The sequence below is a fragment of the Capricornis sumatraensis genome, chromosome 17 (assembly GCF_032405125.1).
Source record: "Capricornis sumatraensis isolate serow.1 chromosome 17, serow.2, whole genome shotgun sequence".
Classification (NCBI taxonomy): Eukaryota; Metazoa; Chordata; class Mammalia; order Artiodactyla; family Bovidae; genus Capricornis; species Capricornis sumatraensis.
This window is the reverse complement of record NC_091085.1, coordinates 41,964,431-41,983,515: the sequence shown is the minus strand read 5'-3', so window position 1 is coordinate 41,983,515 and position 19,085 is coordinate 41,964,431. Positions and strand designations below refer to the sequence as shown.

Here is a 19,085-nt window from a genome sequence, read left to right as displayed (position 1 = left end):
AGCAGGTGTAAAATAGGGGGGCCAACATCTCTGATGATTACTGTGTACTAAAACTTTTATATATGGGGAGAGATCTAATATCTAATCTTCACCGTATAACCTTGTGCACTAGTAGTGATTTTCAATTGTGCAAATGAAGAGGTCAGCTCAACTGTTAAGCGGGGAAGCCTGATGAGGGGAAGCCTGATGAGTCCAATTTTGTCTGCCTCCAAAATCCATGCATTTGACACTGTGTTTTTTTTTTTTTTTTTTTTTTTTTACTACAGTCTAATTTCTGAGGTTTATTTCAGCCAAACTGCTTGAAGTTTTCTGCATTCACTGTTCTCAAAGTCTGAATAACCCAGTGATGACTACTCAGTTTGCATCACCTCACTTCTTGTGTGCCATTTGACAGTGAAGGGCTTTTCAGAGGTCCCACTTAAGATTTCTGTCTTCACTTGGTTTTTACTCTCCCCTAGTTTTCTACTTCTGACAACTCTCTTGGGGGCTCATTAAATGTATTGACTATTTGGCAGGAAAGTGATATCTTAGCTATATTGAGTCTTTCCATTGGTAAGCATACATAGCTCCCCTTTTAAGTCTTTTCAAAATGACTTTCAATAAACTTTTAGAACTTTCTTAATAAAAGTCCTCGGTACCTATAGTTATTATTAGTTATTATCTCAAATGGTATCTTTTTTAATTACATGTTCCAATAGTTTGTTGTGGGTTACATAACTCCATTGATTTTTGTGTATTCTTGTATCAGGCAACCTTTATTAAGTATTCCCAATAGTTTGTTTGTATTTTGACTTTCAAAAAACTTTCTATTTAGCGGTAATTATAGAAGATTTGTTGAGTTGCAGAGGTTTTACAAGTTCCCCTATGCCTTTACCCAGCCTTCCCTGAAGTTAACTTCTTACATAACTTACACAGAAGTGTGGCACTTTACTTAAAAAAAAAAAAAAAAAAAGAAGCTGATACTGGTACATTACTGTTTGCAGACTTCATTTAGATTTCACCACATTTCCCACTAACATCCTTTTTCTGTTTCAGAATCCAACCCAGAATATTACGTTGCATTTAGTGTGTTAATTTTAATGCAGAATATTATACTACTTGGAAAGAATAACAGTTTTGTGTCTTAGTTTCCAAATCTCTGTATGCATGTGTGTGTGTGTGTGTGTGTGTGGTGGTGGTGTAGGGATTAGGTGTGTATACAGTACATACCCTCACAGGCTGGCTGAGAGTGTGTGTGTGTGGTGTAGGTAGGTATTAGGTGCATGTATAACACATACTCTCACAGGCTGGCTTATAGAGTGTGTGTGTGTGGTGTAGGTAGGTATGAGGTGCGTGTATAATACATACTCTCACAGGCTGGCTGAGTGTGTGTGTGTGTGTGTGTGGTGTAGGTAGGTATGAGGTGCGTGTATAATACACACTCTCACAGGCTGGCTGAGAGAGTGTGTGTGTGTGTGTGTAGTGTAGGTAGGTATGAGGTGCGTGTATAATTCATACTCTCACAGGCTGGCTGAGAGTGTGTGTGTGTGTGTGTGTGTGTGGTGTAGGTAGGTATGAGGTGCGTGTATAATACACACTCTCACAGGCTGGCTGAGAGTGTGTGTGTGTGGTGTAGGTAGGTATGAGGTGCGTGTATAATACACACACTCACAGGCTGGCTGAGAGAGTGTGTGTGTGTGTGTGTGTGTGTGTGGTGTAGGTAGGTATGAGGTGCGTGTATAATACACACACTCACAGGCTGGCTGAGAGTGTGTGTGTGTGGTGTAGGTAGGTATGAGGTGCGTGTATAACACTCTCACAGGCTGGCTGAGAGTGTGTGTGTGTGTGTGGTGTAGGTAGGTATTAGGTGCGTGTATAATACACACTCTCACAGGCTGGCTGAGAGAGTGTGTGTGTGGTGTAGGTAGGTATGAGGTGCGTGTATAATACTCTCACAGGCTGGCTGAGTGTGTGTGTGTGTGGTGTAGGTAGGTATGAGGTGCGTGTATAATACACACTCTCACAGGCTGGCTGAGAGTGTGTGTGTGTGTGTGGTGTAGGTAGGTATGAGGTGCGTGTATAATACACACTCTCACAGGCTGGCTGAGAGTGTGTGTGTGTGGTGTAGGTAGGTATGAGGTGCGTGTATAATACACACTCTCACAGGCTGGCTGAGAGTGTGTGTGTGTGGTGTAGGTAGGTATGAGGTGCGTGTATAATATACACTCTCACAGGCTGGCTGAGAGTGTGTGTGTGTGTGTGGTGTAGGTAGGTATGAGGTGCGTGTATAATACACACACTCACAGGCTGGCTGAGAGTGTGTGTGTGTGTGTGTGTGTGTGTGTGGTGTAGGTAGGTATGAGGTGCGTGTATAATACACACTCACAGGCTGGCTGAGAGTGTGTGTGTGTGTGTGTGTGTGTGTGGTGTAGGTAGGTATGAGGTGCGTGTATAATTCATACTCTCACAGGCTGGCTGAGAGTGTGTGTGTGTGTGTGTGTGTGTGTGGTGTAGGTAGGTATGAGGTGCGTGTATAATTCATACTCTCACAGGCTGGCTGTGAGTGTGTGTGTGTGTGTGTGTGTGTGTGTGTGTGTGTGTGGTGTAGGTAGGTATGAGGTGCGTGTATAATACACACACTCACAGGCTGGCTGAGAGTGTGTGTGTGTGGTGTAGGTAGGTATGAGGTGCGTGTATAATACACACTCTCACAGGCTGGCTGAGAGTGTGTGTGTGTGGTGTAGGTAGGTATGAGGTGCGTGTATAATACACACTCTCACAGGCTGGCTGAGAGTGTGTGTGTGTGGTGTAGGTAGGTATGAGGTGCGTGTATAATACTCTCACAGGCTGGCTGAGAGTGTGTGTGTGTGGTGTAGGTAGGTATGAGGTGCGTGTATAATACACACTCTCACAGGCTGGCTGAGTGTGTGTGTGTGGTGTAGGTAGGTATGAGGTGCGTGTATAATACACACTCTCACAGGCTGGCATGGACTGACCACTCTTCCAGGCTCTACACCCTGTACTCCTCCTGTAAATGTCGGCGCTCCCCAGAATTGCGTCCTTTGCCCTTTAATTCACGCCTGCTACACACTGTTCTGGATCTCATTTTGGTCTTCCTGTGTGGGTTTGGAGCAGCCTGTGCATCCAAGGTAGCCACTGTTTGCCCTGATTAACCAGATCTTTATTCTAGCAGATTTCTTCTTTGAGCTCCATATTCATAGAGCTGACCATCTTTTGGATGCCTGTGTCTGCATTTTCCAGAGACTTCCAGTATTATCTTAAGGGAACATAGCTAATCATCTTGCCAACTTGTCTCTCCTTTTGTATATCCCACCTCAACAAGGAGAAACAGTTCTTTCCTTCCTTGCCTGTGTCCTTACCTCCATTATCTCCATTCCTTTCAGAACTATTTTTGTTTCCTTCATCTCTCACATATTTATCTACTTCTCTCCATCCAATTTCATGCAAAGCACTCATTTTTTCATCCTTTTTCAAATTCCTTAACACAGTATGCAGAGCCTCTGGCCTCACCCTGTCCCATGACGCCCTCTCCCACAGCACACACAGCACCCTCACTGTGCTGGCCGTATCCATGAACGTGACGTTTGTGGCTACGCCATGATTTCTCCTTTGCAAGTGTTGTCAGGATGCTTTTGTTGCTGTCCTACTCTCTTCCTGACAACTCCTGCTAATTCTGTTGGTCTCCATTCAGTTGTCACTGCTTTAGGAAGCCTCTCCTCTCCAGGCTGGGTTAGGTGTACCTTCTGAGTGCTCTTGGGTAGCTTGTGTGAATTCCTCTCATGGCACTTACAGTACTGACCTTGTTTAGTTACCTGTACCATCTGTCTTCTTGACAATACTGTGTTTCTTAAGGTCAAAGACTTATGTATTTCACTCTGTGATTCCTATTGCTCTGCACAGTACCTGGTACATAGCTGTTACTAACAAATGTTTATTGAATTAATAAGTGTATTCCCTGTTCTAGGAAACACTGTCTTGTCTGTTTCCAAAAACCATATTATTTTACCAGGGACAAACCTCTCTAAACGTCAGCTTATTTATATATGAGTAGGGTGCACTGCTGGAGAAGGCAATGGCACCCCACTCCAGTACTCTGCCTGGAAAATCCCATGGACAGAGGATACTGGTGGGCTGCAGTCCATGGGGCTGCGAAGGGTCGGACACAACTGAGTGAGTTCACTTTCACGCATTGGAGAAGGAAATGGCAACCCACTCCAGTGTTCTTGCCTGGAGAATCCCAGGGACGGGGGAGCCTGGTGGGCTGCCATCTATGGGGTCGCACAGAGTCGGACACGACTGAAGCGACTTAGCAGGAGCAGCAGCAGGGTGCACTGCATGACCTCAGTCCTTTATAGCTCTAACAAGTTAGTATTTATGATTTTAAGATTTATCATCCTTTGAGCCTATTCAAAAGAAAATAATACAAATTCCAAAAAAGGAGTTGCAAAATGTTGTGAGCCATAGTGGTCACATTGAAATAATCCTTTGGCTGGCTTTTTGGTTATACTGTGTAACTAAATGTGTCAGATGTTAATGGTCTGAGCACTTGAACATTTGAGTAGTTTACTTACTGTAATCAGAGTTTGTTTCTTTGCTTACCTATCAAAATCATGTTAGAAAGACCATGTAAATTCTTCTTTGCTAAAGACTGTCAAGTAAAAGTAGACAATTGTTTATGGATATTGTAGATGGGATTTAAGATGTAACTGTATTATGATGGGACCAAGTGACGACTAGTGAAGTGTGTGTGTGAAAGTTGCTCAGTCGTGTCCAACTCTTTGTGACCCCACGGACTATATGATCCATGGAATTCTCCAGGCCAGAATACTGGAGTGGGTAGCCTTTCCCTTCTCCAGGGGATCTTCCCAACCCAGGGATTGAATCCAGGTCTCCCGCATTGCAGGCAGTTTCTTTACCAGCTGAAATGGAAAAGCTTCCCCAATGGAAGCTTCCCTAATGATAAGGTTCTTCAATTCGGTGCTTTACAGCTTTTGTTTTTATGTTACAGCAGAGGGGAAAAAAGTTGAATTTTAAGCTTGGATAACACACTATTTTTCCAAGTTTGTCTCTTACTGGACTTAAATATCAACATTAGAAAGCCATGAGAAATCTTATATTTATCAAAATTGTTGACTGTGCTTCCCAAACCTGAACATAGATTGGTGGTCTCCAGCATGCTGAAAAGACCTGGGCTATATCAGGGTTCAGAGGTCCAATTTAGAAAGAAAGGTTTTCTACTGTAGACTATTTTTAAGAACTTTCCAAATGTAAAATATAATGTAGATACAGGAAACCATATAAAACAAATTCATACATTAATGGGTTATTACTAGGTGAACATTCTTATAGTCACCACTACAGAACTTTGCCAGCCACCGCAGATGCCTCTCTGTGTCCACTGCCTCTCCAATAAAGTACACAGATTTCTAAATACTTTGAATTTCTTAGTAGTTTCATCACAGTGATAGGCATCCTTAAATATTCTAGTTTAGTTTTGCTTTTTAAAGTATGAGCTTTAGTCCTTTTTTAGTCTCAGGTCCCCCTTCCATCTTTTTTTTTCTCCATAGTAATTGATTGATTGTTGAGGAAACTACATTATTTGACCTGCCAGGTTTCTCAATCTGGATTATGCCTGTTGCTCGAGCTATCTCAGACGTGGCTGTTTAGGCTTTGTGGCTGTCTCCTGCCTCAGTCCTGAAATGACAATCTGCCTGGAATATAATTTCTTTTAATCTCCCTACCCTGTACCTTGTTTGTGATATTATCTCCTACATATCTTTCAAACCTTAGCTCAAATCTCATCTCTCCTAGAAAGATTCTCGGATTTTTTCATCTGGTAATATATGTGATTTTCCGTAATCTCATAGCACCTGTATAATACTCACATACAATACCAAGGACATTACAGCAATGAGTTCCTTTATCCATTTTTCTTTTGCATGAGATGCTTTCAACTCACCAGATGTTCACAAGGTATTTCTATGCGCCTGGCATGGGATAGAGATAGATGAAGTATAGTTCCCTTTTGGATGATATACTTCTCACATCTCTTTTAATTGAGATACTTCCTCTTCCTCTTGTTACTCGTAAATGCAGTTATTTTCAGTCATGTTTAATATGGCATACACTTGGTATTTTATACAGCATATAAAAATTGGCTCACAATGGATCAAAACCTAAATATACAAGGTAAAACTAAAACACTTAAGAGAAAAGCACAGGCATAAGTCTTCATGACCCTAGGTTAGGCAGTAGTGTCTCCGATACGACAAGCAATGAAAGAACAAAATCAGTACACTGGATTTCATGAAAATTAAAAAATGTTTATGCATCAAAGGATAACATCAACAAAGTGAAAAGAACCCACAGCATGGAAGAATATATTTATTTGCAAGTCAGATATCTGTTTAGGGCTTGAATCTAGAACATATACAACTCAATGTGAAAAAGTCTTAAAAAATGAGCCAAGGATCTGAATAGACATTTCTCTAAAGATACACAAATAGCCAATAAACACATGAAAAGATATTCAGCATCAGAAAAATACAAATGAAAACTAAGAGATAACCACTCTATACCCAATCAAAATGACTATAACTAGGAAAACAGAACAAAAACCCAGGACTACAAAAAAGAAGTGGCCTGGATGTGGAGGAACTGGACCCCTTAATTTCTTTTGGGAATGTAAAATGGTTGCTTTGGAAAACAATATGACAGTTTCTCAAATGATTAAACATGGTACCATATTTACTTTTCAGTATATGCCCAAGAGAAATGAAAATGTGTCTATACAAAGTCTTGTACAGGAATGTTTGTAGCAGCATTATTCGTAACAGCCAAAAACTGGAAACTAAATGTCTATCAAACTGGGTGGGTAAATCAAATATGGTCTATTCAATGGAATGTTGCTGCTGCTGCTGCTGCTACTAAGTCACTTCAGTTGTGTCCGACTCTGTGCGACCCCACATACAGCAGACCACCAGGCTCCCCCGTCCCTGAGATTCTCCAGGCAAGAACACTGGAGTGGGTTGCCATTTCCTTCTCCAGTGCATGAAAGTGAAAAGTGAAAGTGAAGTTGCTCAGTCATGTCCGACTCTTCGTGACCCCATGGACTATAGCCTACCAGGCTCCTCCATCCATGGGATTTTCCAGGCAAGAGTACTGGAGTGGGGTGCCATTGCCTTCTCCCCAATGGAATGTTACTTGGCAATAAAAAAGAATGAAGTGCTGATTCATGGCTATAACGTGAGTGAAACTTGAAAACATGCTAAGTGAAGGAAGTCAGTCACAAAAGACCACATATTGTATGACCACATTTATATGAAATATCCAGAATAGGCACATCTATAGAGATAGGAGGTGGATTAGTGGCAGCCTAGAGTTGGGATGGTGCTACTGGGAACATAGGAGGTGTGGGTGAAGATGTTCTAAAACTGATTGTGGTGATGGCTGTACAACCTTGTGACTGTATTAAAAACCATGGAATCATGAATACTTTACATGCATTGTATCATACATGAATTGTATCTTGACTTAAGAAACAAAAGTACCAGGGGCACCAATAGTTTAGTACAAGAGCCATTGACAGTACTTAAACATCATGGTAACTCTGGAAAAAGAACTTCTAAGCTGGAGTTAACTGATATGAACAATTCAAGTCAGGTAGGCAAATAAGCATAGGATTGCTTACCATGCTGGCAGTTTTTTTTTTTTTTAAGCATAGTTTTCAAATGACGATGTTAAGAGAATAAAGTCTCAGGTAAATGAAACCTACCTGATCTCAAAAGGAAAAAATGTCAGATCAGGTTAGTTGATGATGTTATTCTTATATTCCATATACTTACTGATTTGTCAATTTTTATTTCAGACAATTCAATTCTGTTTTTTTCCTTGAGGTATCTCTCATGATTATGAAATAACTTTGCTCATATCTAGTTATACTAGTTGCCTTGAAGTCCACATCAGATACTAATATAGCCATACCAGCATTCTTAATAATTAGGGTGTGCAACTTACGTATTTTCCTACATTATTTTCAGTTTGCTCATATCTTTGTATTTAAAGTGCTTTTCTTGTAAGCAGCATAGTTGGGTTTTGCCTTTTATCTTGTTGACAGTTTTTTCACCTTTAAAAAGTGAAGTATTTAGTTCCTTTATATTTAGTTTAATTATTGATATGTTTGGGTTTAATTTACCATCTTGGAATTTGTTTACCCCATTTGTTCTTTGTCCTTTTGTTTCTCTTTTCCTGCCTTCTTTTGGGTTGTAGTTTTCCATATTCTACTTTTCTGAGACAAAAATGGCCCAGCTGTTAACTATTGGGGTAGTTCAGGAGTTAACTTTGCTCTTGAACCCTACCTTGTCTTTTCAGATCTCTCTTCATCCTCCTTTTCATTTGGTGAAGGCTCAGTGCTTCTCCGGGGCTCTCAGCTCTGTTCTGCTTCCATTCTTCAGTGGATAGCTGCTTTGCACTCAGCAAAGCCTAGGTGATTTCAGAAGGATCTGAGGCTCTTCTGTTCTGTCTTCTGCCTGTCGGGTGTGATGGTTGTACACTAGGTGCAAGCTCTGTAGGAGAGAACTGGCAGGTGGGTATGGAATTGCTCTTTGATATCAGCAGCTGTTAAAAGTCTGTAAAAGTTCAGCTGGTTTATTCATACTCCCCATTTTGGCAGGATTATTCTTCTATTAAAATGAAAGCAGGTCATCTCTTTTTGGGGGGAAGGGACCCCAAATGTGGAATTCTTTAAGTGAAATTGTGTTTGTTTAGATCTCTTTATACCTCAGATCTGATGGTTTTTTAAAGAAAATCTAGGATTCTGTGGATTATCCAGCTTCTTACTGATTTAGGCTCTGGTTCCTGTCTATATTTTTATGGTTATATGGTAATAAACACTTTTCAGGCATTGACAGTTTACTTTTTAGTGGCTTATCAAATAACGGTATCCAAACGTGAATTCCCAAGGAATCTATGAAAAGCCAATGAATAAATGAATGACATTTACTTTTGCTTCTGAGTCACTGGTATTGACCACACGTTAATATCCATAATCTGCCTTATGAACAGTAATTATACATTTACAAAATGGTGGGCTAGAGCTAGGCTAGTTTATTGATAAAGTGCCAGAAAAAAGTATAGTGATTGTGCAGTCATGAGCATTTATACAACCTCATGAGTTAAAAAGAGATGCTCATGTATCATATATGACTTAACGATCTAATCATTAATAGAATTTTGCTTATATTTGCCAAAAATCTTATTTTCTACATTTTTCCATAATGTTGTGAAAAACTGTTTTCATGACTTGACTATATTCCTTTTACTTTGTATCTTATTTATTTATTTATATTTTACTTTGTATCTTTTAAGGTTCTGCAGAAGAATTTCACCTGAAGTGACTGGTACATTGAGGAGAATCAGACATAAAATTAAATGTCCAATAAATGTTTTTTTTACTTGATTCCCTTTGTGGTAATTTATAATGCAAGTTATGAGAAGCACAGTTCTGAGAAGGCTGACAGTAAAGAGTTAATTTGACTTACCAAGAATTTCTTAAATTTAACTGGCCCCAGAACCTGTTTTTTTAAGTAATCTCTGTTACTCAAAATACATTTTGGAGAATGCTGCCTCTGAATAGCAAAAGAGAAATTTTAAACTTAATTTTCATTGAGTTGATTACATGATTATTTGTCCATCTACCATTATCATGCTTATCTATTTTTTTTTCTGATGATCTGTTTAATATTGACAATGTACTGTAACACATAGGTCATCCTCTTCAGGATCTTATAGTCTGAAAATCTTCATCACACCATATAAGCAAGTTAAATGTAAACATTATTTTTTTGCAAATATCTAGTTGAAAAACAAAATCTATATATCAAAATATGTCCATAAAGAAAGATGAATACATTTGGCATTGTATTGAAGGGAAAGCTAGAAATAAGAAACCAAAGGAAATATAAACCAAAAGATAATAGTGAGCAATTATATTTGTGAAGAACAGGTTAAAAATAGCTTTTAAAGAATTTAAACAGTAGTGTGAAAATTCTAATTGGTTTATATATTTATGTACCCTTCAAATATGTACACTCAAAAAAAGACTTTAGTTAACAAGGCCAAGTAGAGGTAATTACCTATTCAACAAGAGAAATTCTCCATCTGTCCCTCTTATCAGCTGACACTGGAGTGAGAAGGGAGTCTGGAGGCACTTATGCTCTAGTGGGTCACTCGCTCTAGTAGAATTTAGTTGACGTTTCACCTCAGCCCCCAGCTCCTTGCCAGAGTGGACTAGCTGGTTGCCTGCATGTTTCATCTTTTCCCTGTATGTTGCATAAATGTGTTATGTAGATGCTTCATTTTCCTGTGATGCTACAAAGGTAATTTTTCTGTTATTTACAGTCAAACTACAACTTCAAGCAGAAGAGAGAGGGGTTGTGTCTATCAAAGGAGTGTGTGCAAACCGTTACCTTGCTATGAAAGAAGATGGAAGATTACTAGCTTCTGTAAGTAATGCTTTCTGTATTTATATATATTTTTTAAATTTAAATTTATTTATTTTAATTGGAGGCTAATTACTTTACAATATTGTATTGGTTTTTTCTTTAAGCTGTGAATTTACTAGTTTTGGTATTTATTAAATTTTTATTAAGGTTTTGCAAATATTATACCACTTAATCTTCATATAAATAGAGTATTATACTCTTATTTCACAGATGCAAAAACTATAGTTCTGAAGGAGCAATAAAGCAACCAAGAAAACACAGCTCGTGTGAGGCAGTCTGGAGGGCACGCCAGGTGGTCTTGACTGTCTTGACTCCCCAGTAGGCACTCTAATTCACTGCATTTTGCTGCAAACCTATTAAACTTTAGTTATAAAAATATATTGTGCAGTTGTCTGAAGAGCATTGGGATGGACATATAAAATTTTGGGTATGAGTTTTTAAAGCTTCTTTAAAATTTGACATACAAAACACTATATAGAATATTCTTTGCCAATTCCATGTACTGTAGCCTACCAGGCTCCTCTGTCCACGGAATTTTCCAGGCAAGGGTACTGGAGTGGGTTGCCATTTCCTTCTCCAGGGGATCTTCCCAACTCGGGGATTGAACCCAGGTCTCCCGCAATGCAGGCAGACACTTTACCCTCTGTGCCACCAGGAAAGCCTGTGGACTCCTCACCTAGGTACAGATGCTCGCTCTGCCACTTATTAGCTGTGTGTTCTTGGGCAAACTATTCTGAGTTCATTCCCTTATCTATAACGTAGAGACAATAATGATCCTATCTCAGTTTTTGTGCAGACTAGTTTATATCAAGTGCCAAAATCAGGGTCTCTTATACATAGTAGGTGCTCAAAATTTTTACCTCCTCCTCCTGTTCTCATTTATATATAAGGTCATTTATGAGCAGAGACTTTTAACTTTTTATCACTGCCACTCCAGGGTCCTCACTCCTGGTTAGTATCTTCTCCATTAATGCAGGTTCTCTGTCAACTTCCACCATTATAATTACAACTGGGATTGCAAGTGTGTTGACCAGACTGCGTGGGGAATGATGCAGGGAAACAGAGTGGTATAATAGACCAAGACCCTCCTTGTGTCATTGTGGGAGTAGAAAAGACATGTACCTAGAAGTGTGTATATATACAAACCTCAGCCATGATACCAGTAGCAGTTAGAAGCTCTCTATAACTTTCCTCACAGAAGGGATCTAACAATACTGGTGTTTTGAGCTTATACAGATAGTTTTTTATTTTTCTGAGTGAAGATCTTTGGATTTCTTTTTAATTAACTTAATGGTGTGTAGTTGACAACGTCACGTTAGTCTCTGTTGTACAGCAGTGTGAGTCAGTTATACATAATACATTCTCTTTAAGACTCTGTTCCCATATCGGTTATTAGGGTTTGAGTAGCTCTCCCTGTGCTATACAGTAGGCCCTTGTAGTTACCTGTTTTATACGTGTGTATATGTCAATTTCAATCTCCTAATTTATCCCTCCCTCCTGGGTGATTATCAGTTTGTTTTTTACATCTGTGACTCTAATAAATTCATTTGTACCATTTCTTCAGATTCCACATATAAGCGCTATCTTATGATATTTGTCTTTGATTTACTTCTCTCAGTATGACAATCTCTAGGTCCATTCATGTTGCTACAAATGGCATTATTTCATTTTTTTATGACTAAGTAATATTTCATTGTATATACATACCACATCTTCTTTATCCACTCCTCTGTTGATAGACATTTAGGTTGCTTCCATGTCCTGGCTATGTAAATAGTGCTGCAACAAACACTGGAGTGGCGTGTATCTTTTTGAAATATGGTTTTCTCCAGATATATGCCTAGGAGTAAGATTGCTGGGTTATATGGTAACTATTTTTGGTTTTCTGAGAAGCCTCCATACTATTCTCCATAACGACTATACCAGTTTACATTCCCACTAACAGTGTAGGAGGGTTCTCCTTTCTCCACACCCTCTTCTAGCATTTATTGTTTGTGGATTTTTTAATTACCGACCATTCTGACTGATGGGAGGTGATACCTTATTGCTCTAGTAATTAGTGATGTTGAATATCTTTTCATGTGCCTCTTGGTCATCTGTACATGATCTTTGGATTTCTGAAGGGACTGAAACATACTTACAGAGAAAAAGAATATTCACTGAGTGATCATGTGATTAAGATATATTTATTATTATGTTTGTGATTTTTGCAGGATAAAAGTCTAGGTGTAGTGGTGCTTTCTCTCTCCCTTTCTGTAACTAAATAAAAATTTAGAATGATCTTCAAGAATAGTCAGTGTCTTTTGAGTGTACTAGTGGCACCCTACTCCAGCACTCTTGCCTGGAAAATCCCATGTACGGAGGAGCCTGGTGGGCTGCAGTCCATGGGGTCGCTAAGAGTCGGACACGACTGAAGTGACTTAGCAGCAGTAGATACTATGCTAGGCATTAGGATTATAAAACTGAATGCAAAATGGCCTGTGCCTTTAATGAGTGGCAGTCCTGGGGAGGCAGAATTGTAAGTAAGTATTTGTAGTAATGTGTAAGGGGATTGATATGTTCCTTTTCTATCTTGCATGCATGCATAGTAATATAGGAAAGGAAGTAAAATGTTTTGAGATAGGAAATAGTATAGGAAAGGAAGTGATTAAATGTGTCTAGCTTGGGGAAGATGACCTGTAAGAGGATTGAATGGAGATTGGGTTATGGGTAATTTTAGGACATAGCACATGCAGAGACATGGATGCAGGAAGCTTACTAGGAGTCTCTCCAGAAGTACAGTTTACTACTGTGGGAGTGTAAGGTGCAAAGGCAGTACAAGGTAGAAGGGAGGAGATGTGGCTGGAGAGGCAAGTAAACTGTCTGCTGAGGTATCTAATGTGTCATGTTGCAGTCAGCAGTGGGAAGCTGTGAAGTGTTTTAAGAAGACACACATCAGATTTGAATTTGAGACCGTTCTCTTGCAGCAACGTAGAGGATGGATTGGAGGGGGCCAAGACTGGCGGAGACAGACCAGTTAGAAGGCTATGGGAATAGTCCAAGCAAGTGATAAGAACCTGGCAATAACAGGATGGAGCAATGAAGTTGATTAGGTTTAGGACTGGAATAAAGGAAAAAGTCAAAGATGACATCTGGGTTTCCAGTGTGGATGAAGAGGTAGATGAGAAAGGGGTTAGAAGAAAAGAGCAAGTTCTAGGAAAAGGTAATACAGGTTCAAATTTAGTCTTATCTAGTTTGAATTGTCTGAGAGAAATTCAGGTGAAGATGTGTAACTACATAGTTGGAATTATGGGTTTGGACTTTAGAGGAGAGGTCTGTGTTGACCTCGGTGTCATCAGTGTATAGGTAGTGGACAAACAAGTGGAATGGATGAACTTTCCTAGGCAAAAAAAAAATATATATATATATATATATATATATATAGCAATGAAGACTACTTGCACGTCTTCCACTGTTCTTGCTACAAGCCTGTTGTCAGCTCAAGGGATGATGTAATACTTGAGAATGTACTGAAGTAGCATGTTAAATATTTCCAGGACAGTAAATCTAAGGTTAACTCCAGTATTTTCACCTCGGGATGTGACAGATACACACAGTGTGAATCACTTTGTCTTCTGTAATAGTGTTGATTTGGCTACCACCAGACAGTCATGGTGGTGGAGATAAGAAAGGAGATTACAACATTAGCTTCTGTCTTAACTATGGACAACACTAGTCAAAATGGTTTCAAAGCTCCAGACTTTGCTATGTCTGTCTCAGTGAGTGACTTCAGATTCTTACCCTGTGGTTTTCCATTATTGAGATTAGAAGATCCAATAACGTGGTAATCATGGTGTTCCTGTAAGATTGTCACTGGAGGGGTTATTTATCTTGAGAACATAGGCTGGAACACAGGTTCATCTCTAATGATAAAAAGCTCTATAATTATCTAAAGTGATGATAACAAGCTATTCTACTTTATTTAGGAAAACTTTTTTTTAAATTGAAGTTTAGTTGATTCATAATATTTTAGTTTCTGGTATACAGCAAAGTGATTCAGTTTTACACACACTGCACCTGGCAGTTTAGTCTTTGGGGTTGCAAGAACTGGACACTTCTTAGCGACTAAACCACCACCACATACATACACACATTTTTTTCACATTCATTTCCCTTATAGATTATATAAGACACTGAATATAGCTCTCTGTGCTATAAAGTAGACCTTTTTTGCTTTTTTTTATATATAGTAGCTTGTATCTGGTAATCCCAAACTCCTTATTCTTCTTCCCCATTGGTAAGCATTAGTTTGTTTTCTATGTCTATGGGTCTGTTTCTGTTTTGTAATTAAGTTGATTTGTATATTTTTCAGATTCCACATATAAGTGATATGTGGTATTTCTCTTTTTCTGTCTGGCAGACTTCACTCAGTATGACAATCTCTAGGTCCATCTATGTTGCTTCTATGCCACTGTTCTATTTTATGGCTGAGTACTATGCCCTTGTGTATAGATACCACATCTTCTTCATCCATTCTTCTGTTGATGGATATTTAGGTTGAGAAGCTACTCTACAGTGCATCTCTGAAACTACTGGGGTTGTAGAAGAGGAAATTTATGACACTAGACCTAAAAACTGACTTTCTCCTCATTCTTACAGAATACTCTACAAGTTAGAATTCAGAGAATTCTGATTCCTTCTCTTGGTAAATAGGCATTAAGTGTCCCAAACTTGCTTTTGTACCATCAGAAGCATAAACTACTCTAAAATGAACAGTGTTTTCTAGTGTCTCCCTTAGCTAATAAGCAGGACCTTTCACAATGTTTATGGTCACAGCATTTTTAGTCTTAAATATATTTGTCCCCTTGGAAATGTATTAATTCTTCCTGATAAAACAGACTTCCTTTAGATTGGTATATCAAGAGTTAAATCAGCAATGCTCAGATATTTACCACAAACTCTGTAGGGACAAAGCCACAGTTGTTACACATAAATGGAAAATTCAGGATTTATCAGTTTTCTTTGAGGAATGGCACCAGCCAAGATCCATTTGTTCCAGCTCCCGTCCTAGAAGCTATTCCTGCCAAGTTCATGAGTTAATCTCTAGTCTTACGATTCAGTTTGTATGGCTTTCTGCCTTGTGTTTCAACAGCCATCCTCTTTCAGATTAGTCTGGGTGGGCTGTGTCAATTTTCACATGAAAAAGTAAGTATCCCTACTCTCAAACCAGGGAGGTGGTTCAGTAAGAGGCATACTTCTTGGAGCCAGATCCATAGGCATTGGGCTGTGAACAGCAGCTTTTAGATACGAAATTAAAAGTCTTGACCCTTGGCTATTATTATCATCTTGCCAACATTTACTGGGTTGAAATCAATCACTGATGGTAAGACATCCCATAGCTAGGGATGTCACTGGAGACCCACTCAGGTGACTTCCCAGAGACTACTGGGCATGTAAGAAAAAAACAAAACGACTTTGCATGTAAGTCCAAGGTTGTGACCAGTAGCCATCACGTGGGGATGCAGATGTTCCTTATTATGTAGAGACACTGGATTTATGAACTTGAACTTGCCAAAGGCATAATTCTTTCCACTCTTCTTCTACGGGGCCCTATTTCAAACAGCTGTATTATGGCACATCCCTGGTTCTTCTGCATTTCCCCGTGTGTGATTCCTACACAGATTTCTAAAACTTGTTTCCCTCCCCTCAGAAAGAGCATTCTGGATAAGAAAACATTTTAGTTTCTAGGAGTCACATTAGGTTGACTACCACCAGTTGAGACTATAAAAACAAGACTTAAGTTGTGTACCTCTTTTTTTTTTCCCAACATCTTCACATGTTAAGGGTCTTCTCCCCGCTCTTCGAAGCTAGAAAATATAAATGTACAAGCAGTAACTAAATTTATCTGCGAAAGCATAAATTAAGGCTGACATTTGAGTATTCTTTAATACACAAGAGACTCCTTATTCCACTCCATAGCAAGATAAATTTTGTTGCTATGAGCAACAGAAGCCCATAACAAATATTAGAATTTGATTTCTCCAGTGTTCAAAAATTGCATATAATAAGGTTAACTGTGATCTTAAGTTTAAATCACCAAACCTCAGTGTTAGCACTGGTATGAAAAAATTTGCCTGATCTTTATCTGCTAGCCAGTTGCATGTTGTTTTCTATATTATGTGATATATTGTTATAACCTAAACAAAATAACTTAGAATGTATTTGACCTGTGTTGATCCATATGAAATATGCAAAAATTATATTTGAGGATACACATTTAATTACTGTAAAATACTTTTTCACTTATCAAATAGGGGGCCTTATAATGAAATGAAACTTACACACATAGTAAAGTAAGGAAAAGATTTTTGAGGGTTCACTTAGATTGGCAAAATATACTGATTAAATTTGTCAGAAAAATGCAGTAATTAAAGAGCAATATATATCATTTTAATTTTCTTTAAAATCATTTTTAAAAGATAAAAAGCTTCCCTGGTGGCTCAGACGGTAAAGAATCCATCTGCAGTGTGGGAGACCTGGGTTTGATCCCTGAGTCAGAAGATGGCCTGGAGAAGGAAATGGCAACCCACTCCAGTATTCTTGCCTGGAGAATCCCATGGTCAGAGGAGCCTCGTGGGCTACAGTCCATGGGGTCTCGAAAAGTAGGACATGACTGAGCAACTGACACTTAACACTAGATTAGATGCAAACATTACTGCATATTAAGAACTACTGCTTTTTTGTAGAAACCAATCATAAAATTTTACACAGGCTACATATATACTACAATATTAAGATTAAATTTACTTCTAACTTTCCACACTGTGTGTGTCTTATTTTGTTCTGAAATAGTCAACACTGATACTGACATCATGTCTGTCTTTAATTCTCAGAAGTGGGGTAAGCAAAAGCATTTCTGGATTTATGTTGAGCAAACTCATAAGTTAAAACTGCAACATCAAAGTACTGTAAAAGAATGAATAATCCAAAAAACAGCATGGTGGAATGGCCCTAAGGGTCAGTTTAACAGAAGTGGATGAGAATTCTGAGGCCAATATGTAAGGACAGGAGATTGGGGTGAGGGGGAAGGAGAGGAGAATTACTCTAGTTCTTTTTTTTCTTTCTTATACTGTGCCAGGGCTTTAAGATTGTTTGAAGGCTTAAAAACTGTTAAAAACTGGGAGGGATCTTAAAGATCATCTAATCCAATCTTATTTTACAGATGAGAAAAGTAAGGTTCAGACAGGTGAAGAGCTCAAAGTTACAAGTTAGTTAGGGATCAAGGCAAGACTGGAACCCAGGCATCTTGACTCATAAAGATCCTCACAGATATTGTTAGGACAGTCAAACTCTTGAAATGGGCCAACTGGCTTAAGTTTCCTTAGGGACTAAATAGTTCATAAAAATGAGACTATATTCTATATTTCAATACTTATTCTGAATTATTCCTTGGTCTTAGCTCTTTAATGTTTATTTTGATTTTGCAGTTTCACTGAATGGTATTTTACTATAGCCTATATAAAATAGTTTCATTTATTCATTAATTTAATAAATGTTTATTGATCACTTAGTATGTGCCAGGTACTGATACAGCAATAGAAGAAGAACAACAGGAGACAGTCTCTACCCATATGGCATTTACAGTCTGGTGAAATAAAGTGGATATGTATATATAAATAAATGATGTATCTGGATGTTTTAGAGCACAAAAATAAATGAGATGCTTTTATCCATCATGGTGTAACAAGAGTCATTAAATTCAGTTACTTGAAAGATGCTCTTATTGTGGTCACACTGTAGCGCTAGGGTCAGGTTTTAAAAATATTGATTTTAGAATAGTTTTAGGTTTTCAGTCAAGTTGTGAATATATAATACAGAAAGTATCTATGTACTCCATTCCCAGCTTCTCCTATTAACATATTACATTAGCATGGTATCTCTGTCACAACTAATGAATCAATATATTGATACATCATTATTAGCTAAAGTTCACACTTGATTCACATTAGTTTTACCTCATGTTCTTTTTCTGTTCCAGGATTAAGTTCAGGATGCCACATTTAGTCATCCTGTCTGTTCAGTCTCCTCTATACTGACAGTTCCTTAGACTTTCCTTTTTTTGATTTGACAGTTTGAGGAGTACTGGTCAAATAAGGTCTTTCAGTTTGGGTTGAGTGATTAGACATGGGTTCTAAGTGTTTGGGAGGTAGATCACAGAGGTAAAGTGCTATATTTTCATTGTATCATATCAGAGAACAGACTCAGCACTAGTAATATTAACCTTGATCACCTGGCTGAGGTAGTGTTTGTCTCTGCTGTAAAGTTAATCCTATTCACCCCTTTCTGTACTGTATTCTTTGGAAGAAAGTCACTATACACAATCTACATTTAAGAGATTGGGGGGTGGGGATGGGTGGGGTTTATGCTCCACCTCCTTGAGGAAGTAGCTACATAAATTATTTAGAATTCTTTTGTATGAGAAATTTGTCTATTCTCCATTTATTTATTTAATCATTTTTATCAGTATATGTGCATGGGTATTTAATTTAATGCTTTGGGTTATAATCCAAAACTTTGCTATGTATTTGAAATTGTTTCAGCTTT

At 38.4% G+C, this 19,085-nt stretch overlaps 1 protein-coding gene across 1 annotated transcript in view; it reads left to right on the top strand.

The window, feature by feature from the left end:
- Nucleotides 1-19,085, top strand: part of FGF2 (fibroblast growth factor 2) — a 56,178-nt gene that overhangs the window by 32,016 nt on the left and 5,077 nt on the right. The window contains exon 2 of the mRNA XM_068989890.1: nt 10,399-10,502. Coding sequence (XP_068845991.1) covers nt 10,399-10,502 — 104 coding nt within the window. The remainder of the gene's footprint in view (nt 1-10,398; nt 10,503-19,085) is intronic.